The sequence below is a fragment of the Nematolebias whitei genome, chromosome 11 (assembly GCF_014905685.2).
Source record: "Nematolebias whitei isolate Nwh7 chromosome 11, NemWhi1, whole genome shotgun sequence".
In the NCBI taxonomy this organism is placed as follows: domain Eukaryota; kingdom Metazoa; phylum Chordata; class Actinopteri; order Cyprinodontiformes; family Rivulidae; genus Nematolebias; species Nematolebias whitei.
Window position 1 is genome coordinate 47,070,590 of NC_056508.1, and position 23,132 is coordinate 47,093,721.

At 43.7% G+C, this 23,132-nt stretch overlaps 2 protein-coding genes across 2 annotated transcripts in view; both read right to left on the reverse strand.

The window, feature by feature from the left end:
- The window catches only part of LOC119417354 (serine/threonine-protein kinase 38), a 140,538-nt gene that overhangs the window by 27,472 nt on the left and 89,934 nt on the right, over positions 1 to 23,132 (reverse strand). The window lies entirely within an intron of this gene.
- LOC119417780 (DENN domain-containing protein 2D) overlaps positions 1 to 23,132 on the reverse strand; it is a gene marked incomplete in the record, with an annotated part of 37,574 nt that overhangs the window by 6,229 nt on the left and 8,213 nt on the right. Inside the window, 9 exon segments of the mRNA XM_037685063.1 lie at positions 1,280 to 1,454; positions 1,931 to 2,079; positions 4,135 to 4,275; positions 5,692 to 5,769; positions 5,863 to 5,932; positions 6,000 to 6,112; positions 7,992 to 8,158; positions 15,336 to 15,428; positions 16,646 to 16,696. Of these exon segments, the coding sequence (XP_037540991.1) occupies positions 1,280 to 1,454; positions 1,931 to 2,079; positions 4,135 to 4,275; positions 5,692 to 5,769; positions 5,863 to 5,932; positions 6,000 to 6,112; positions 7,992 to 8,158; positions 15,336 to 15,428; positions 16,646 to 16,696 (1,037 nt within the window).

Genomic DNA, 23,132 nt, shown 5'->3' on the forward strand with positions numbered 1-23,132 from the left:
TAAATAATATATTTTAGTTATATATTTAAATAAAAATATTTTTAGTGATTGACTAATAAATTTTTTATTAAAAATAATTTATAATAAATAAATTTAATAATATATTCTAGTTATATATTTAAATAAACAAATAAATATTTTTAATGTTTGGCTAATAAAAATAACAAGCCCAAAATGAAACTTTTTTTTATTATATATAATTAAATATAAATAATATATTCTAGTTATATATTTAAACAAATAAATATTTTTAATGTTTGGCTTATAAAAATAACAAGCCCAAAATAAAAAATAAAAAAAAAGAATATAATTAAATATAAATTAAAAACACATTTTAGTTATACATTTAAAATACATAAATAAAATAAGAGAAAAATGTTTTATTTCCTCATAAAGTAAAAATATTACCAAAAATATATTTTAAACTAGAAATTAAATAAAGTGTAAAAGAAAACGAGTTGACGGTCAAAATATTCCTGAACAGACGGTGAGCTCCAAACTTTGACGTCAAAAGTATTATTAATTATTATTTTATTTATTATTTTTATATCTTTGTTTCCTCACTAATCTGCTGTTATGAAATGCAGCAACTAATTGACTGTATGTCTGTCTGTTAGCAAAATATCTCATGAACCACTGGACAGATTTGTATAAAACTTTCAGGAAATGAGTTAACCTGATCCAAGATGGCTGCCACAGCTACTTAACCTTAGCAAAAAATGAAAATGGATAAATCCGGCCACTTTTACAGACGTTGAGCTAAAATTAGTCGTGGTAGTAGCTGAGCATCATCCCTGACACAAGCTCCGAGTGCTAACAGATCACGCAGTTACTGTCATGAAGGTTGTTTTATGGTTTAAAATCGAGTTTTATTTAAAGATGAAGCCAGTGGTGGACCGAGCGGAGCCTATCCATGGGCCTGACCTGGCCCCCGGACCACCAGTTGAACAGCCCCGTGTTCGACAATATAAAAGTAGAATACGCTCCTGAGTGGCAGGACGTGTGTGTGTGTGTGTGTGTGAGAGCTCTGAACGTAAACATTTGTAAACAACAACAACTTCTGTTACGTAGGAAGGTAAACGTGTCACTCCCAGGAGTTTTAGAAACATCGTTGACCTGGAAACTGCAGCTTTAATGAGTCTGAACATCCTCCACCCGGACCCGGACCCCCCGCCCCGGCTGGAAGTGGCCCCCAGTTGACGGTCAGTTATTTGTAAATCGCTGACGTCGCAGTTAAACCAATAAAAACAGACGTGGCTCCTTCAGATCTGGAACTCACGTCGCTCTGGTCCTGCAGGACCTGGTCCAGCAGGCGCTTCTGGACCCCCAGCAGGTAGGGGGTGGGCGCCATGACGACGTCAATCAGGATCTCTGGGACGATGGAGATGAAGGTGTGCTGCCAGGTGAAAGGATAGAGCAGGGCTGCGACGGCGTGAAGAACCTGAGACAACTTCCTGCAGACAGACAGAACCGACAGAGGAACCGGTCCAGAACTTAGTTTAGGCTCACAACCCGACATGCAGGAAAACTACGTGTTCTAGGTTGTTACAATATTTTCACTTAAACTGAAGTCGTGAAACGTTCTGGAGAAACACCATTTAAAGTTTCAGAACAGCATCTTCAATAAATCTTTAATCCACCGGGTGGCGCCGCAGACCCACACTCACTGAACCTTCACTCCTTTAAATCTTTGACCCTTTAAATAAAACTCTTTTAATGTCGGAGAAGAAAAAGCCCAGAAAGAAACAACATTAAAACATTCTTCTGGAACATTTAACGGATAAACTCTTCATTAACGGAGCTTTCAAAATAAAAGTTTCCTGAGTCAGGATAGCAGCCTCAAGAAGATGCGGTTAAATAAAGCTTGGTTCTGACAGGTGACGGGTCCAGTCGCAGCACAGGACGGCCTCGGCAGGACGGTGAAACGTACCCCAGCTCCTCGGCGATGAAAATGATCCGCCTCTCCAGAACCGCGGCTGCGAACACCAGCAGAACCTCGGCGTCCGTCAGGCAGTCGAACAGCGTGTGGAAGTTCACGTGTTCCAGCCAGGAGTCCAGCGGTCGGGTCAGACGGATGATCTGGTGGAGAGAACACAAACCTTACGGTTCTGACACGTCGTCAAACGGCCAGAGTTGGACCCGAGCCACAGAACAGAACTCTGACTGTGGGGATACAATCTCAATTCTGCATGTTGGAGCAGCTCTACATTCATTCTGAGATTTTGCTTTTGGAAACTTTAATTCCTCTTTTTCTGGATGTAAATCTAATTTTTTGGATGATTGTTTCCTCTGGTATCAGATGCTGTGCAGCTGGAAGGATTTTTACTGAAAATTTTAAGTTTTGGACATTTGTTATGATGCGTAACCATGGCAACGAGGCAGTTTTCTACAACCATCAGCAGCTGATTAACATCTCAAAAGCTCAAGTAATATCTCAACTACAGCCCCAAATCTCAAATGAGTTGAAAAGGATGTTCTGTGGACGCATTCTCATCTACCTGCCAGCTGTGCTCGAGTGTCTGACCACTTGGGGTCCATCACAGGGACATTCATGGCTCTTTCACAAAACACCTCGAGCTGGGACGCCTTCTGGGTGTGATTTGTGAATGGATCCAGGTGGAGAGGGGGTCCAAGCCCATCTGCACCGAGGAATAAACGGGCAGCCCTGACGGAGTCCAACTCCCGCCCTGAAGGGTCCGACTTACTCTGAGGTCCAAAGTAAGGTCAGACACAAGACTCAAAAACAAAAACATGAAAAGTGGCGGGCGATATGCATTCCTTTAATAAATCCCACGCCTGGTTACTGTTTGTAAGAACTTGAAAAGCTGACGTTTCCTTCCTTCATCGCTGCTCGTCAACGCTCGCCTGGTCCTCCCTTCACTTCGCTGCGAGCGTTAAAGAGTGCACGATGAACAGCTGATTGAAGGTAACGAGAGTTCAGGTGCGTCTGTGCGCCGCTCCTCGTTTCGCTTCACGTTTGCAGCCAGCGTGACTGGGAGTCCTCCTCTGTCATGATGGCCGACGACAGCGAGCGCCTCAGGCGGCTGGGAGCTTCTGAGACACGGAGCAAGGCCTGATGGGAGGTGTTGGGTCCTGCCGAGGTGAGTTGTGTAACGGGGGACGTGTCCGGGCAGATCCACACGAACACGCCCAGCTGGACGATCTGATGTACACTTTGTGTTCAGTTCTGCAGAAACCAACAGCAGCTCTGTCCGGACGTCTCCGCCTGCTCGCTTCATGTTTTCTTCTCGTTTCACGGAACAAAGTCTCGTTTTCTTCACGTGTCGGGTTCAAATCTCTGCTGAAACCTTCGCAGGCCTTCAGCCGTCTCTGCCAACGACCGACGAAGCACAGCTTTAATCATGTTTAACCGAGACGCACGCGCCTCGTGAACCTAAACATTAAACTTGCTCTTCTCACCTGTGGGAGACTGGACGTGCTCTGCTGTGGTGGGACCATTCACAGCAGAAGAACTGGTTTGACCGTTTCCACAAGTCAGAAGAAACTAAACAGATTTTATTTGTCTGAATAAAATAAAATCAGTCCCAGAAACATTCAGAGCAAAACACAGAAACTTCAGACTTTAGTTTAGATTCACAGAGCTGATGTCACGAATCACTGAGTTGATGGTCCTGGTCTATAATGATGAACCCAGGACCATCCAGGCAAATAAAAGACAATCAAATCTAATATTTCACTCTTTGATTTTTGTGTTTTATTCTGATAAAACTAGAAATAAAGTGAAACATGAGGCGACTTCAGGTTTACCAGAGTAAAGCAGCTCCGAGGCGTCTGCAGCTTCACTTTCTCCTCCACACAAGTTTTATTTTATTATTATTATTCTGAGCCACCTGATTGTCTGCCCCATGGATGTGGTTCTGTTCTGGTACCGGGCCTCTCTACCAGAACAATGTTATCTGAGGGCTGATAAAAAAAAAACCGCAAACCTAAAAAAATAAGGTGCTTTTCCTTTAAAAACCGGCAGAATGCAGCGAGCTCGTGAAAAAAGACAAACTCTGTGATTGGAAGCAGATCATGGAGATTTAAAGTGAAGCAACAGCTGCGAGGCGTGTGTGTGTGTGTGCATGTGCGTGTGTGCGTATGTGCATGTGCGTATGTGTGTGTTGCTCTGACCTCGGTGCCCGACTCTGGAATGAAGCTCTTAATCTCCACGGTGTGTCCGGGAGCCGGGAACTGAGCTTCTCTCAGCTTCTGCATGAACGGGTAGACCAAGGCCGTGGAGATCTGCCGCCGCTTCTCCACCTCGTCGAATATCTGCACGGACCGGAGCGCACACACACACACACACACACGCACACACGTCACACGCAGCGTTAACCTGCCGCTCGCCCAGAACCACAGCTCTGAGCCAAACCTCACATGGAAGCTGAACACGTTCATGTTGTTGAAGAACACAAAAAGGAACGTTTGGACAGTTCCTCCTGTTTGATTCGATGCACTGGGTGAAAGGCGGGCGATCATGTAACTGCTGGTGTTCGTGTATTTGGCGTGTATTTGGTCAATGTGGCGGACGTTGAGCTAAAACTTGGTGTGGTGGTAGCCGAGAGTCATACCCAAAACGTCCTGTGAGCACCAACAAATGAAACGTGACTGTTTAAACCTCCTTCAAGATATTGTGGAGTAGAAGCTGCTACTTTTTCACGTTTGAACTCCGCGGCTTAAACGATGCTGCGGATCATTTATGTTGTTTTTCTGATGAGCTAACGAGCTGCACGCCGCCAAAACAGGCTGGAAAATGAGGCCAGACTGGGTCTCGGTGGCCGGAGTGCGGGGCGGCAAACTTTCCCGCCAAGTTGTCTGCAGGAGGCGGAGCTAGCAGCTCCGGCGCCATCGGGCCTTTAGCGCTCGCCACCCTCTGAACGATTTCAGGCGGAGCATGAACGAGCACACCGATCGCTGGGAGGGGGGTGGTCGCTGACATCGGGATGTTTGTTAATACCAGCAGGTATCTCCCACGAAGCTGGGAATACCCTTCACCTGAAGCAAAGCTGGCCGCCCGGTGTTGCTTCTCCTCGAGCGGGAGAAGCTTGCAGGACAGACAGGAAGCCTGCGGTGTCAGGGCCTACCTGCGTGTTCTGCGCCGAGGCAGCCTTCGCAGATGGCGTGCAGGTCGGAGCTGAGGATGTTCCCCGTCCTGCAGGCGAATGACTCCACTGGACATCTTCTGCTCTTTAGAGTCCTTGTGCTGCTTGCTGGCTGAAGAGAACAGGGGTCCCTGGTCTCAGGACAATTTACAAAGACTGGGGCGGGGCCCACACAGCAGGTGGGCGTGGACTAAAGATTTCAGTGCTGCGCACGAGGTAAAACCACTAGCGATAGCCTTAAAGGGCGAAGCCTATACGAAACAGAACAAGGCTGTTTGGTCCAGTCAACAGCTGCTCGCTGGAAAGTTTCTACTTTGGACCGTCTCGTTAAACCCTGGAGGTGGTTGAGGGTAAAAATCCCAGCAGACCAGCAGGTCCTGAAATACTCAGACCAACACTTCAATCCCCTTTCCTCTCCGCTCTGATGCCCAGTTTGAACTTCGGCCACTCGTCTTCACGTCTGAGTTGCTGCTGTACGATTGGTTGATTATCGGTTTGTGTTAACGAGCAGCTGAACAGGTGAACAGCTGAACAGGTGAACAGCTGAACAGGTGAACAGGTGAGCATGTTTCTGCGTTGTCCTCACCTCAGAGAAGAGGCCGAAACAAGCCAGAGTGCTGATGATGCAGTACGCCTCTGGTGGTCGAGCTCCTTTTCCTCCTGGCTGAAAATGTCAAAGTGAAAAAGAAAAGTTCTGTAAACAATAAGAGTAAAAAATGTTTTTTTTATTATTATTGTGTTTAATGAGTGGACGGACCAGGAGCCTCCTGCAGTATCCATTCCTTCTGCTGCCGTCGATCTCAGTCAGAACGAAGGAGAAGGTTTCACTGAAACAAACAGAAAGAGTTTGTATCGAAGCAGGAGAAGCTCAGCGCAGGTGGTTCTGACCCGTACCTGTGGTATTCTGTTAAAGGAGCCCAGCTGATGCCTTCTGGGAAACAAAAGAGGGTGATGGCCTTCAAGGTCTTCTCCTCCTCCTCTTTCTGAAACCTCGCCATCATGTCTCTCTGAAAACAAACATGGCTGCCGTTAGAAACACGCAGCTCATCCCAGCCTGGCCCAAATATTTCGCTGACAGAAGAGACAACAAGTTTCCTTCAGAGTCTCCTGATAATTTATAGATCAGCTACAGAAACCTGAACCTAACCTGCAGGTCGTTACTCCACTAACGAGCTTCAGCTTGTAAGACTACAGTAACGTCCTTCATGAAGAATGTGACAAATTAAAAGCAGAAGTTTAATAATAAAAATAAAAATAAAGAGTTCAGCTCGAGTCAGAAAAACACTGGAGAAATGTATTTCTGCTAAAATACAGCTGAGAGCTAAAGGACTACTGAAACTGAACTATTAGAGCTAAAAGAAGCTAAATACCAGCTAAAAGCTAAAAAGAACTAATACCTTATAAAAATGTAAGAACACTAAAATCCAAAAAGAACAAAAATACTAACTAAAAGTGGAAAAACACTAAAAGGTAAAATTGAACAATTGCCAGCTTAAAGTTGATAAGCAAATAGCTAAAGGAAAAAAAAAAAACAATGAAAAGCCCAAAGTCGCTAAATGCTAGCTAAAAGTTGGAAAACACTTGCTAAAAGCTAAAAGTGGTAAAACCCAACTAAAAACCAAAAGTGGAATAATGCTAGCTAAAAGCTGGAAAATACTAGTTAAAAGCAAAATGAAGAAAACGCTAACAAAAAGCTAAAAGGAACTAATACTAGCTAAAAGTAAGAAAATACTAGCTAAAAGCTAAATAAAGCTAACTGTAACTACAAGCTTAAAAGTAGCAAAAAGCCAGCTAAAAGTAAGGAAATACTGGTTAAAATCCAAAGAAAGCAAAACTCTTAATTAGTAGCCAAAAGTAATGAAATGCCAACTAAAAGAGGGAAAACACTAGCAAATAGCTAAAAGGAGCCAAACCCTAACTAAAAGCTTAAAGTAGGATAAGAAGACAAAAACAGAGGCAGAAACTTGAGCTGAGTTCAAAGAGAACAAAGTTGTTGGTAAATAAAGTTAAACGTTCTGGAAAGAATCAAAGTAACAAAAGCCAAAAGTCACAGAGGCACTCATCTCCTGAATGAGCTGAACGTTTTGATTTACGAACAGCTGCAGAAAGAACGCGGCGGCAGTTAGGTAACAGAAATGTACAAAAAGGTTAAAAAAATGTTAAAAATGCTGAGTCAGTTCTTTTTTTACTAGCTCCAGGTCAAAATGAAGTTATGTTTCTGAGGAACTGTGCACATGTTTGAGCAAAACTGGTTTCACATTTCTAGTTCTGCTTCATTTCTACCCTTCGGCTGATTTTTTTTTTTTTACCTTTGACGTGGATAAAGCAGCAATGAAGCCGAGAGCAGAGAACTGGTCAAAACAGACCTCCATCTCAAAAAGTAAATAATTTATGGTTTGTCCAGCTAACATATTAAGAACAAATGAAATTATATTTTTGAATCCACTCTGCAGCTCACAGAATTCAGTTTGAGTCAGAAGATTTTATTTTGTCTCAAAGAATCTCGTATGGAGAAGACCTGAAGGCGAAGGTTCTCGGTCATCCAGGGCCAACGGAGGCAAATGGACTCCATTTTGGATTTGAAAATGTTTAACTTTTCATCTAGTGAGCTTTCTCAGTTATTAACTGAACCTCTTAATTGAACTTCCATGGCTTATAAAGAAAAATAGATTAGAGACCAAGTTCAGAACCCTGTGGAACCCCTGAGAAAATTGTTCACTGGTATGACTTCAACCAGTCCAAAGCAGAATCCAGGGGGTTGTTTAACATGTTGTGGTTATTTGTAGGTGGTTCTTAGGTTATGTTATGAATCTTAGTTTAAAATCTTTAAAAAACCGTGACAACCTCAGCGTAGTGTGTTTAACTCGGGTTCTCCAACAGACTGACCTTGGGAAACTGGTAGGTGATCTGAGGTTCATAGGTGCCGACTTTGGTCATCTTGAGGCTGACTACCACCAGATACTCAAAGAAGTACTGCCCGCTAACGCAGCGGGGCAGTCTTTCCTCTGACGGCGGGGTCTGCAGCGCCTCCAGAGGCTCAGGGGCTTTGGCCTCTACACAAAAATACACAAATATACAAGTTGTTATTAACAAAGGCTGGGCTCATCTGATGGAATAAAAAAATAACAGATGAGGTAGATTATAAAGGTACAAACAAACAAGCTGTACGCCAACATCCCCCTCGCTGAGGAATCTGAAAAGTGAATGTTTGTAGTTTTTGAGATGAGTGTTTTTCTGGACTGGAGTTGAACAGAGAATGTAAGTAAACCTAAATGTTCTTGGTGCCAGACATTCAAGTGGGCAGGAGTTACACCGTGGAGAAGAACAGTTTTATTTATTTATTTTTTCTTGTCTGAGGTGCAGAGCGACAGACCCTGGAGAGGAGGGAGCCATTTTATCCATCACCAGGAGCAATGGAGGAGCCAGGGGGTGGCCAAAGGTGGCCTTGGCCCCCCATAGATTATTCTTCGGCCACCTCAATCATTTGAGAAAACTCTAATTTTAAGCAATATAAAAACTAGAAAGCATAGTTTTCGTAAATGATTGGGGTGGTTGGTTTACATGTATAGACCCTTTCCAAAAAATTAGAATATCATGGAAAAGTTGTTTAACTTCCATAATTCCATTCAAAACATTAATCTTCAATAGATGATAGATTCAGGGCCCACAATTTAAATGATTTTTAGGTATTTCTTTGTTTATTTTTACATAATTTGAGCTTCCAGCTCATGAAACTCATGAAAACAGGATTTAAAAATATTAGAATACTGTGAAGAAATCAGTCCAAATGTTGCAGGACATGAATGTTTTAAACTGAGTGTGACACTAATCATCTACTAAACTCAAAGCACCTGCACAGGGTTCCCCAGGTGTCATTAAATTGCTTCAGTTTGGTTCAATTGTCTCAGTTTGTTTCAATATGGAGAAGACTGCAGACATTACTGTCCAGAAGACCATCAGTGATACCCTCCATGGGATGGGTAAGACACAACAGTTCATAGCTAAGGAGGCTGGCTGTTCATAGAGCGCTGTGTCCAAGCATCTCAATGGAAAGTCTAGTGGAAGGACAAAATGTAGCAGGAGAAGATGCACCAGCAAAAGAGATGACCGTGGGCTTCAGCGGATCATCAAACAGAGAAGATCCAGAATCTGTCAGAGATCCAGAAAGAGTGGAATGAGGCGGAGTCACAGCTTCAAAAACCACCACATTCAGACTCATCCAGGAGATGGACTACAACTGTCGGGTTCCTTGGTCCTCTTTTCTGATGAAAGTAAAGTGTCTTTCATTCAGAAATCAAGGTCCAAGGGTTTGGAGGAAGAAGGGTGAGGAACAGAACCCATACTGGTTGAGGTCCAGTGTGAAACATCCACAGTCAGTCATGATCTGGGGTGCAATGTCCGGTGCAGGTGTTTGTAAACTCTGCTTTCTTAAATCCAAGGTCACAGCAACAGTCTACCAGAATGTTTTAGAGGACTTCATGATTCCTTCTGCTGAGGATCTGTATGGAGATGCAGAGTTCATCTTCCAGCAGGACCTGGCCCCTGCCCATGCTGCCAGAAGCACCAGAACCTGGTTTGATGCCACAGTGCTTGACTGGCCAGCCAACTGGCCGGACCTAAACCCAATAGAGAATCTATGGGGTCTTCTCAAGAGGAACATGAGGAGCACCAGAGCAACAACAAAGAAGATCTGACAGCATGAAGGAAATCTGGGCTTCCATAACTCCCAGTCAATGCCACAGGCTGATTGTCTCAATTCCATAACTCCCAGTCAATGCCACAGGCTGACTGTCTCAATTCCACATCGAGGCAGAGATTAAGACAAAGAGGTTCACAACCAAGTATTGAAGATTGATATATTGATTTGAAAGAACCATATTTTGATTGATTTGTTGTGATTTATTTCTTTTTTTCTGCAACAACTGAGACGTGTGGACTGATGTCTTCACAGTATTTTAATGTTTTGAAATCCTGTTTTCATGGGTTTTATGAGCTGGAAGCCCAAATTATGTAAAAATGAACCAATAAATACTTGAAATTGTTTAAATTGTGGGCCCTGAATCTATCATCTACTAAATATTAACTTTTTGAATGGAATTATGGAAGTTAAACAACTTTTCCATGATATTCAAATTGTTTGGAAGGGGTCTGTATATGACGGCAGCCATCTTGTATTTTGACGTGGCAACCCAGTTTCGATGGAGAACATTTTTACGTTGAGATGCAGCCACGCATCAAAATGGAAGTCGGTATCTCACTTGTTTCTTAAGTTGTCATGCTCTCGACACTGATGGACAGCATTTCCAATTCCCCGCTTTGCTCTACAACAAGTGTCAAAATGGTTGACCATGTCTTGATTTATTCTTTGTTCTGGAATTTTCTTCTTAAAAAACACAATCAAACAAGTGTTTATAACTAATAAGGACATTTGTCTTCATCCAATGGCAACAAACTACTGAATGCATTTAATACACAAATTTGACTGGTGGGGTCTAATTAGTATTTGATCCACTTGAAATCACTGAGTTTGTATTTTGTAATTTGAGTTTTAAACCACATGTTACCTCACCCAGACCTTATTGACCGGGTTATAAACAAAGGCAAGTTCACAGCTGCTCATACGTTTTACCAGCTGAAGAACTGGGTTGGATCAGAACTTTGTCTCAGTGTCACAACGGTTTGGATTTCAGGCTGACTCAGCCTCCAGAGTGAGTCAGCCTGAAATCCAAACCTGACTGAAGACATCTAGTTGCAAAACCTTTAACGTGGTTAAATAAATCAGCTAGCAGATACTCAAGACTGTAGGAAACCTCCCTGCTACTGTAATTTACAAGGACTTGTTCAACATTAAGTAGTGACCTGCTGAACGAGACTAGTGAACGTGGCACATGTCTGCCCTGACAGAAGTTCAACGATAAACCTTTAAAGACCACCTAGAAACAAACTTATATCCTCTATAAAAACTAAACGGTGAAAACATTCAAAGTCTTGAAGGAAAAGCAACAGTAATGTCAGAAAACCTTGCCCGGAAAAGGAAAACCGGGTCACCTCCCCGGAGCCAGGTTCAGTGGTGGGGGGGTGCTCGTGATCGAGCCTTGGCTCCTGGGGCTCAGATGGGCCAATCCTAAAAACATAACAGGAAGCTACCTCCACGTGGACCCACCACCTGTGGTGAGGTCCGTCAAGGTTGGGTGCTGTGCACGTAGGGCAGCAGGCGAGGGGGGGTTCCTGGCCATTTGAATTCCTGGTAGCATAGACTAGCTCTAGGGACATGGAACGTCAGGTCACTGGTGGGTAAGAAGCCAGAGCTTGTGTGTGAGGTTGAGAGGTACCAACCAGATGTTCTTGGACTCACCTCTTTGCACAGCTTGGTCTCTGTGACTCAACTCCTAGAGAGGGGATGGACACTTTCCTACTCCGGAGATCCACAGGGAGAGAGATGTTGGGCGGGTGTGGAGACACTCACAAGCCCTCGGCCTTTTTCCCCGGTGAACAAAAGGGTTGCCTCTCTGCGGCTTTGGGCTGGAGGAGAGAAGGTTCTGACATGTGCACCAAACATCAGTTCAGATTATACAGGTTTTTTGGAGTCTCTGAATGGTGTCCTGGAAGGGGTGCTGTCTTCCTTTGTGCTACTGGTTGACTTCAATGCCCATGTGGGCAATGATGAAGTTATCTGGAAGGGGGTGATTGGGAGGAACGGCCTCCCTGATCTGAACCTCAGGTTCATTTATTGTACTGTTGCTAGGCATGGGCTGTCCATAACAAACACCATGTTTGAGCAGAGGGTGCTTCATAAGTGTTACTGGTACCAGGCCACCTTAGGTCTGAGGTTGATGAGCGATTTTGTAATCGTATCATTGGACACTCAGGTGAAGAGAGGGGAAGAGCTGTCAACTGATCACCACCTGGTGGTGAGTTGGATCCGGTGGCCGGGAGGCTGTTGGACAGATCTGGTAAACCCAAACATAGGTGAACTGGGAGTGTCTGGTGGAGCCCCCAGTCCATGGAATCTTCAACTCACACATCCGGGAGAGTTTTTAACATGTCCCAGGGGAGCGTGAGGACATGGAATCCAAATGGGCCATGTTCAGGGCCTCTATTGCAGATGCAGCTTCCAGAACCTGCGTCCTGAAGGTCACTGGTGCCTGTGGGGCGAGGGGGGAGAACCAAATGACCCGCTGGTAGAGACCAGCAGTGACGGCGGCCATCAAGGTGAAGAAGGAGGCCTTGGGGACTTGGATGTTCCAGAGGACTCCTGAAGCAGCTGACAGGTACAGGGTGGCCAGAAGGATTGCAGTTTGGTGTTGCAGAAACAAAAACTCGAGCATGGGAGGAATTTGGGGAGAAGGACTTTCAGTCTGCCTCAAAGAAGTTCTAGCAAACGGTTCAGCGACTCAGAAAAGGAAAGAAGACCCTATCCCAGGCTGTGCTTGTTTGGGCGGGGGACTACTGACCCAAACTAAATATATTGTTGAGCGGTGGAAGGAGCATTTCAAAGCTCTCCTTAAGTTAATCCACCAAGATGTATATCTTTGAGGAGGCAGAGTCTACCAGTCCATTACTATGGCAGAGGTCTCTGAGGTCCTTGGTGGCAGGGCATCAGTGGTAGACGAGATTCGCCCCAAGATGCTGAAGGGCCTGGATGTTGTGGGGCTGTCATGGTTGACATGTCTCTTCAATGTTGCATGGAGAACTGGGACAATCCTGTGGAGTGGAAGACTGAGGTGGTGGTTCCGATTTATCACATTCATGCACCAATGGGACACAACGGAGGCGATGAGGGGTTCGGTGTCTTCCCCAGGGACACTTCATGCATGTGACTGCTCTTGGAATTGAACCCCCAACTCTCCCATTGAAGGACATGGCTCTAACCACTCAGTCACAGCTGCCCAAAAAGACGATGGTGAGCTGCAGAGCTCACCATGAAACGTTGACGTCCCCTCAACCAACACAACTAAACTTCTGATGCCAGCACACAGCCCTGAAGCCACTTACAGCTCAGTGTAAAGACACTAAGCTGAGTAATTGTAGACCCCATGAAACTAAAAAAGAAACATTTTCAGTATAAATATTGTTTTTTTATGTGTTAAAACATGTTAAAACAACTGCCTGAGCTGTTGCGGTGCAGAAGCTACAGCTGAGACTTTTCTCTGAACGGTTCAGTTTGTGTATGTGATCACTGAGCGTGCACGTGAAGAGGGTGTGTGATCACTGAGCGTGCACATGCTGAAACTCTTCCCTTTTAAGGAGCTGTTTAAAGCCTTTAACTAGACTTTTAAAGGCACAACGGATAATTTACGAGTGCTAGGAGGACAGAAAAAGGAGGTGCAAAAACTGAAAATAATTTACGAGCAACATAAATCTGACGGACTTCGGAGGTTTTTTTTTACTAACAAACTAAAACACTGTTTTCAGCTATGAGGTAGAAAATATCAGGATACAGTATTTAGAAGGGCTCAAACGCAGCAACTGTCTAAACATTCATTATTTTTCTTCTCTAAAGCTCAAATGTGATTTGGGATCGACTTGGTAATAATGTGAGCTGCAAACCATCCGACACTCTGGAGAACTGTAGAAGAAGAGTAAAGGAAACGATAACACGAGTACTGCACACGGCACATTGTACGCTCGTTGACAAACAGCAATCTATAGTGATGGACCAGGCAAGCAAAGACATTGTATAAACTTTGACCTTGATTTGTGACCTTGATCTTGGAGCTTGAGCAGATCAGAAGTTGTGGCCCAGACAACAGAAAGTTTAGACACGGAGACTTTACCATAATACGTCCGCCTTTGACGGGCGTATAAAATAAACGTTAAATCTGCTGCCAGTGGCTCATTAGGGTCACCGTGGTAACCACAAACCTGCGTCTGTCACTCCCTGACAGTTCTCCTAAGAAGGCAGGCCGACTACAAACAGTCCCTGTGTGATAACTACAAGCTGTGAGGAAAATGATTAAATCTTGAGGGACAAAGCGTCCGATCTTGACATATACACACACACACACACACACACATATATACACATCAGTTGAACTTTTACTTAATGAATGCACTTTAATGGTCAAATCAGCTGCATATCGTCGGGGCGGTGCAGCGAAATGAAGCTGATTTGACGGTTGTACCAAGCAACGAGCTGGACGAAGGTCGCAGGCTATGGCAAGCCGATTGTGTCATTAATAGCCACTTTTATCTATTACATGGGCTATCTAGTGGCTGAAAATTGCAGTGTTCAATATTTTTAGTCAGAATAAATGAAAACTGTCATATTGCAGCCAAAAATTTTTCATAAATATGGAAAATCCATGAATGAGTCACCTCGGCATATAAGTCACAGGGCGTGAAAATTATGCAAAAAAACGCGACTTATAGGCCGAAAAATACGGTAATTCTTTTTTACAATTGTCACTTTTCACTTTGCAACAGTGGACCAACAAAAAAAAAAGGTTAATGTTGAGGTTTTTAAAGGTTTGGATCTAAAAGGAGAACGACAATAAAGAAACCTCGACCTTGACCGCAATGTAGAAATCCTTCTACACCAAAACGAGTAAACGTTAATCCCTTCTCCAAAATGTTGTTCATGTGTTTGCTGAGCGCTTCAAACTGAAAAAACAAGAAGACAAAACACTGAAGCTTTTGCTTTTTTAAAAATGTTAATATAATTTTTGAGGTCTGTGACTCCTTTCATTTTGACTTTTGGCTCACGTGTGAAAAAGTTTGGACCCCCCCGTGTCCTGCGTGAGCTTTGAGAGTCCCACCAGGTGCAAGAAGACGTTCTGATGTATAAACTGTCCCAGAAGCAGACGGCTTCGGGTTTAAGAGTTTAATGTGAAAAATTAACAAGCTGAACAAAGTGGCCTGTTCAGACTCTGAATGATGTTCTGAAGTCCGAGGACCGGCTCTGATCACTCGCTTCAAATGAATCTTGCTGAGGGCGAATCCTTTGAGGGTTGTTGCTCTTTTTGTTTACACCATAAACTTGCTCTTGTTTTTGTGGGAGATCTGCTGTAATCTACCGTAACGGCCGCAGCCCCGTCCCGTCGAGCACGTTGTGTTTGAAAAGCTCTAACTCTTATTCAGTTTTGTTTTTCAGATTTTACTTCCTGTATTGTGACAGAAAAACAAGTTAAGACTTGTATTTTTTTTTGTTAAGTCGCTGCGGTGAAATGAAAACCACCCGTTTCCTTAGCAACCAAACATGCAGGTCACATGACCCAACGTGACACTCACTGTCTCTTCTGCCTTTGCGGATGGAGGGCAACATGGAGCTGAGCCTCCTGAAGACCCCTTTATGTTCATCATCTTCACCTGGCGGGGCCACACCTGCCAGAACAAATAAATCAATTACTTTCAGGGATGAAACCACGAAGCCGCTTCCTCCGCCGGTAGAAAACGTCTGCACGCCGTGTGCAGGAATGAATCTAACCGACGCAGAGGAGGAACCTGCGGCTCCTCTCTTCATCAGAAGGTGCAGAAGATCTCTGCAAAAACAACCGCAAACCTCCAAAAACACACGCCGACTCCCTGTAAGACCGATTCGGTGTGAACCAATGTTAAAACTAAAATCGTCGGCATATCTTCATGAAACTCCTTCTACAACGTGAGGAACGGTCGACTGAAAAGAACTAAAGAGAAATGTATTTAAAGATAAATAGATTTTTGTTTTTTGTGGCGCAATAATACGTGTACACGCCCAAAGTGTCTGCTTTAAATGAGAAAACGTTTGTTTTAAATCAGCTAAAGGAAAAGGTTTTGGGAAAGAAGCAGTGGAGAGCAACAGGAGGTCCGAGTATGGCAAGCCAAACTGGTCATTAATTGTCCTTTGTATGGTAAGCAACAAGGCGCATTATCGACCCAGGACATTTTCATCTGTGGTACAAATCACAGCTCACAGGACCAGCCCAAATGTTTTTCAGTCCGAACGGTCGGGTCTCGTTTTAATTCACTTCAGTTTATTTCTGTAGCTCCGAGTCACAACAGAAGTCGTCCCGGGCCTGAACAGAAACATTCACATACTGGACATTAAAAATCCAGTAGGTAAAAGTTCTCGATCTGAGGAAGCAGCAGATCGTGTTGAATCTTCACTTCGTCAGTCTCATCCTGAGCGAGCACAAAGGAGACAGTGGGAAGAAAAACTCCCTTTAAACAGGAAGAAACCTCCAGCAGAACCAGGACGAGACGCTTCAACAAAAAATAATCCGTCCAGAGGACCTGAATTAACTTTGTTGAATGTTTCTACCTGGATTACTGAGCATGGACCTGGATATTCAACAGAATACTTTTGTGTTTTTAATCCAAGCGTTTCCAGTTCAGTTTACTCACAAGTTGTAATAAAGTACAGAAGCTTTAGTTGTTCAGGTTAAAGACTTGGACTGTTTGTCTCACATCGTCTGAGATGAACCATCTCCAGTTCTCTGTTCTACCTGTTCACCTGCAGTGTTTATCAGTAAATAACTCTTTAGTTTAAACCCCAAGAAAAATATTCTTCTTATTATTATTATCATCAGCGTGTTTTGTGGAGTAGATGTTTTTTTACTCACCGTGGTTCCCAAAGGCATCCGGGATAACGAGGTGGTCTTTGGGCGGCTCACCTGCACAGCACAGACAATATTCAACATTTATTAACTGCTTCCACTTTTATTTCACATTTAAATCCAATTAAACTTTAATACGAGACTGGAGAAGAGCTCCGAGCTGCTCCAGATGTGCAGCTAGCTCATACAACCACTGGTCATGGAGTAGCTTTTATTATGAAATCCTTCAGCAGGACTTTAACAGAGGTCCGTCTTCGTGGAGCTGGTCTCAGATCCAATCTGACCCGGATCAGGCTTATTTGGAGAACTTTGTTTCCATGCAGGTTTCTAAATGAATAAAGGCTTGATTTAATTAAGTTTGGCCTCCTGAACCCCCCTCAGGTACGACAACAGGCACTCATCAACCTCCACCGTGAGTCATGCCCCCTCCCCCGACAAACAAGCTGAACCAGATGTAAACAGCTGCTCTGAGATGTAGAGCTCTGCGTGGCTCGACTTGCTCGATCCTCATAAACGCAGTCTTGTCATGATGCGGTTCTGTGCAAAAGTCCTCAACCGCCCAGCGTTCACCCGATTGTTTTCCTGTTTGTAGTTTGTTCTGCGCGTGTTTTAAACTCCTGCGCACTTTGAGCTACTCGAACCGTTCGTTTAACAAAACAACAAAAGAAAAGGTTAAATCAGGTCCTCTGGACGATTCTTTTTGGAAGAAACGTTTCGTCTTTCATCGGAAAGACGTCGTGAGTCTGAGGCCTGCCACCGAGGTCTGTCGTATAAATAGCTCCTTATTGGCTCGACCAGGATCCGTGTGCTGAGACTTTTAGGATTTATAACTTTAAACGTTTTGAATTGTTAAATGTTATTTACAACGTGATGCCCACAGAAACAATAAAATCACGTCAGATCCTTTAAAACATGATTCTCTGACGTCTACCTCAGCTCACTGCTCTGTTTTTGTTTCTTTGGCTGCTTTTAGCTACTGTTTAGCTAGTTTTAGCTTCGTGACCACTTAAGTCTGGCTACTTTTATCTTTTACCTACGGTAATGCTACAAATAGCTTTCAGTTAGGTTTATGCAGAGTTTGCTTATTTTAGCTATAATTATACAAATTTTAGCTTTTAGCATCTATTTTCCTGATTTTATCAAACAGCTAAAATTTTGCTACATTCACATACCTGCTGCATTTTTGCTAATTTTACTATTTTGCCTGTTTTAGTTCTTACAGTTTTGTTAATTTTAGCTACAATCATCATTTTGGCTTTTGTAGCAAATATTTAGCTTAGTTTAGCTTTTAGCTACGATTTTGCTAAATTCAGCTTCCAGCTACCTTTTTGCTAATTTTATTATTTTGGCTTTTGTAGCTTTTATTTCGTCTTGCTACTTTAGCTTTTACTTACAATTTTGCAACATTTGGCTTTTAGCTACACTCCTGCTACATTTAGCTTCAGCTACTATTAGTTTACAGCTACAGTTTTGGTAACTTTAGCTTCTAGCTACTGTTTTGGTCATTTTATTTTAGCCGTTTCCTTCGGAGCAGACATACTTTCTTGCACTCTTGTCTTGATCAACATTTCTCCAGACTTTCTAAAGTTCATTTAGAGTTTTTTTTGTTTTGTTTTTTGCTTCGGCACCTTTTAACCTCCGCCTGAGTCCGGCTCCATTAAAGGAAACCTTTGTGTGGCGCACGCGGCGCTCTTTCGTTTGAGGAAACTGGACAGGTGGGGACAAAAGGAGAAGTTGCTGAACTGAAACAATGAGCATAATCTGGAAGTCAGAAAATAATCCAACACCTGACAACATTTAGCTCATCAGCTGAAGCTTCTCAAGAACCACCTACAATCCTACTTCCTGTCAAACTGTAATTTGTTCAGATTAAATTAGACTGAAGTGTGTCTCTGCTAACAAAGGACAGACATTACATCTGTTTTGTGTGTCGACACGACCTGGATCTTCTTTTTATGCCTGAACGACTCATAGGTCAGAGTTAAGAGTCCAAACAAACAGAAGCATTCCTCTGTCGCAGTCAGGCCCCAGATGAATGAAAGAAAGAAACGACAGCCAACTCTGGATTGAGCCCATTTCTGTAGATTAACAGGTGCAACGCACACGAGCAACCATTAGTAGCAACTCGCCGTTGCCCGTCAACACAACTCCTTTACCGTTGATCGTCTGAGCGAACTGCAGCACCAACGAGCGCTGGATCATCTGTTCGCTTCAAGGAAAGAATCTGTACCCCTGTGGTGCATTCAGGTGACGTGGGAAACCAGTATACACTGCACTGCAGAGCAGCTCACAGGGAATTAAACCAGTTTCTCTGGTTTTTACAGGCTAGAAATGAAATGTAAAGATACCGCTGCCTCCGGGGCAAAACTAAAACTACCGTGATGTTAAAAATAGAAGCGATGTTAGAACAACTGGAGCTTTGGAAGATTTATTTGAACAACTTTTTCCAGGCTGGAATGATTAAACAGTAAATACTATAACATCCATCCATCCATCATCTTTACTTGCTTCTTCCTTTGAAAACAAGAAGTGGGTTTAAATGTAATCATTCTATCTGATCCTCACAGGCTCAAATATATCCATACACCTCTGTTAATGTTTGGTTAAATGACTTCTTCTTCTTCTTCTTCTTCTTCAACAAACTCTTTTTTGTCGGTCATCAGTCCTGATGTTTTAAACGAGTGTCCTGTCTGCAGTTTGTCTGAGAGTGTTTTTCATGTTTTTACAGATTGTGCACGGCTGACGGCTCTGTCCAGTCTAATGACGAGGATCTTTACGAGGACCTTTTTGACAGTTTTCACCAAATCTGTTTTTATTAATGGAGAACATCTCAGCAAAGACACGAAGTTTAAATCCCAAACTTTAAACTTTGTAGTGGCCGAAGCAAAATGTCTGTTTACTTGTCTCGCAGGGACAGAACGCAGGCTGGACCTCAGCTGTTTACTTGTCTCGCAGGGACAGACCGCAGGCTGGACCTCAGCTGTTTACTTGTCTCGCAGGGACAGACAGCAGGCTGGACCTCAGCTGTTTACTTGTCTCGCAGGGACAGAACGCAGGCTGGACCTCAGCTTGATGCCGTGGCTCTGTGGAGGTGCAACGTCAAGGCCAGGCTGGTGCTGGAGTTTTGCTTCCACAGAGACACTGGACACCTGGAGAACTTTGTGAAACTGTGGATTTAACAAGGTTTTATGGACCAATTCTGATCAGAGAGAACTACAATACAACAAGCTCCTCGTGTAAATATTTTATTTGAAGCTTGTCCTGATCACCTTTTTTAACACTGTTGTGTTAACTATCTGTGTAAATAAAGTTTTGTTAAAAATCAAAAACCTTCTTCTTGTTCTTCATTTAATTTATATTGTTGATCTTCTTCTCATCCTCCTTGTTCTTCTTCTTGCTCTTCTTGTTTGTTGTTCTTCATCATCATCTTCTTCTTCTTCTCATCCCCCTCTTGTTCTTGTTGTTCTTATTCTTCTTGGCAGAACTGATGAAGTTTATTTTAATCTGAAGGTTTCCTGACTCGGTCTTTTAATCGAGTCCATAATTTTTAAATCTGATTTCAGGTCGGGGCTTTGGGAAGCAGCTCAGTCTTTGTCTCGTTTGACCATCAAAACTTGTCTCCAGAAGACATTTGTCTTGTCCACGTGCACAGTTGCAGGTTTCAGTCCAGCCTGAAGGTTCTGGAGCTTCTCTCTTGGTCCTCTTAGTTCATGATGATGTAAAACTGTCTCCACTGTGGGCAGAGACACTGGTGGTGGTGGACAAGGACACTGGTGTTCCAGCAGTTCTGGTTCATGTTCCCAGCTTGACTAAATCTATAATTTACCTCCTTACATCTTCACTGAGTTCTTTGGACTTTCCCGTCTTTCTGAGTTTTGGTCAGTCCAATCAGCTTCATGCTGACGAAGAGAACCTACGAGCTGCAGTCAGTCACGATCCCTAACAGGAAGTTAACGGACCGTGGCCTCGTCAAGTCAAAGGACCTTCTAGAACCTTCAGCACCACCTGGAAAAAGATTTTGAATAGAATAGACCTTTACTGCCTCTCAGCGAGCAGGTCCCTGGTTCAAACCCCGGTCCAGGGGCCTTTCTGGGTGGAGTTTGCATGTTCTCTCCGTGCATGAGTGTGTTTTCTCCAGGTACTCCGGTTTCCTCCCACAGACCAAAAACATGCATGTTAGACTGATTGGTAACTTTAAATTGTCCCGAGGTGAGAGAGAGAGTGAATGTTTGTTTGTCTCGCTTGTCTCTATGTGTCCCTGTGATGGACTGGAGACCCGTCCAGGGTGTACCCCGCCCCTCGCAGTGATTGCTGGACATGGGCACCGGCGACCCCCATGACCCAAAATGGAATAAGCGGGTAAAGATAATGGATGGATGGATGGATAGACCTTTACTGTCATTGCACCCGAGTACAAAGCAATTTTGGGAAAAAATAAAACGAGTTCTTGAGGACTAGATGGTTCTCCTGCACCACGCGGTCAGTTGTTCCATCTCGTCCCTGTAGATGGGCTCATCGACCCCCACTGGACCCCCCCGTAGTGTCATCTGCCAATTTGACTATGGTGTTGCTGTGTTGAGCAGTTATGTGTGTATAGGGCATAGAGCAGGAGGCTTAGCACACAGCCCTGGGGGGCTCCTGTGTTGAGCCCCCTCAGATAAACGCATGTATAAATCTGAGCCTGTATGTATAATTTAATTGAGAAAATCCATAAATTCTGACTTGTGAACTCAACTCTTGTTGTTTTGGTTAAAAAGGTTCTTCGGTCTCTTCAATCTAAGAAATATTAACTCCTTTTGACCTTTTTGAAGCCTCATATTCACAGATTACCACAAACGGATTAATAAGCAACAAATACTGGTTGAAGTAAATAAATAACCCTCACAGAGGAGCAAATAAAATCCAAACAGGTTCATGGAAACAGGTAGCGACCGAGAGAGGGAAAATGGTCCAAAGGTCACGGAACAGGAAGTACAGCTCAAAAACTGCACTCTGGGCTAGTTTGGTGAGTCTTCTGTCTAACCTTCAGATTGTTACACCATCAAAGATCCAGCTGGGAACACACAAACAGAAGTGAAACAGAAAACACGAGGGAAATTAAAAGAAAAACCCAACAGGAAGTCGTCCAGGTGTCACTTTACCCAGCATGCCCTGTGGTTTTTATAACCGCGGTGTTTGCTCAGCGTTGCGACGAGTCAACAGCGGCGGAGCTGCTCACTTACACAACTTCATCTTCAGTTTGCAAAGCAGGAAAAATAATGTGTGAAACTTTAGAGATGACTTCAACATGTCAGCGCCTGTAGTGTGTGCTGGGGAGGACTCTCAGCTACTACCACACCACGTTTTAGCTCAATAGCTATAAAGCTGACTGAGTTAGAGCCATTGTGTTTACACACCAGCTGTGGCAGCCATCTTGAATTGGACTGACTCAAAGAGTTAGTCAGCCACAGATGTGCGTGCACTGTTGACTTCCATTGAAATCCATCCAGCGGTTCATGGGATATTTTGCTAACACAGCAGACAATCATAAATTCTCTGGCTCAGTTCTGGCTTCAGGTGTTCGTGTTTAACAGAGGGAACGTTTGTTTACGCTGCTTCCCCCTTCAGCTCTGGTGGAGGTGGGTGGTGATCACGGCGTCGGGCCCTCGGGCTCCTCGGCGTGTTTCAACAACACGAAACCTCTCGATCAGGACGGTTCCTCCTCAGCGCTCCAACAAACTGTGTGGAGCGCACAGCCGAAGCCGTCTGTCTGAGGGACAGCCGAAGCCGTCTGTCTGAGGGTATCAACATCACTCAACGGAGAAAGGATAAAAGGTGGGAGGAAGTGTCTGTTAGCAAAACATCTCACAAACCACTAGATTTTAATGAAACGTTCATAGAATCATCAGACGTGCATCAACAGCTTTTTAAGGTTTAATCCAATTCAATATGGCCGCCACAACTGATTGATCCTATCAAACACAAAAACAGCTATAACTCGATCAATTTTACTAAAACGGAGTTCAGATTTGGTGTGGTGGTAGTTGAGAGTCACCCCCAACGCTCACGCTGAGCTCAGCTCCGTTCGGATCGAGTTTAACAAAACTTTCAGACACAAATCACACGACGAACGTGCACAGCTAATTAACATTTAGAGCCTGATTAAAGATGGCGGACACAGCCAACTTGACAAGCAGAAAAATAGGCCACGAATCAGCAGCTTTACAGATACTGAGCTAAAATTCGGCGTGGTGGTAGCTGAGAGTCATCCCCACTGCGTCCAGTGAGATCTCATGATATAACTCAGGGCAAGATGATTTTAATTTGAAGCTCTGGGATAAAAAGCCTTGCAAAAAATGAAAAGCTTTTATTTTTTTAACAGGTCAAAAACTTGTTTAAAACTGCTAAAGTGTTCTGGGGCTCATGAAGCCTAAACTAAACACTAACCTGTGATTTTCAGTACCTGAGGCCTAAAGTTTAGATAACTAGCAGCTACAGATGTGAAGAGAACTAC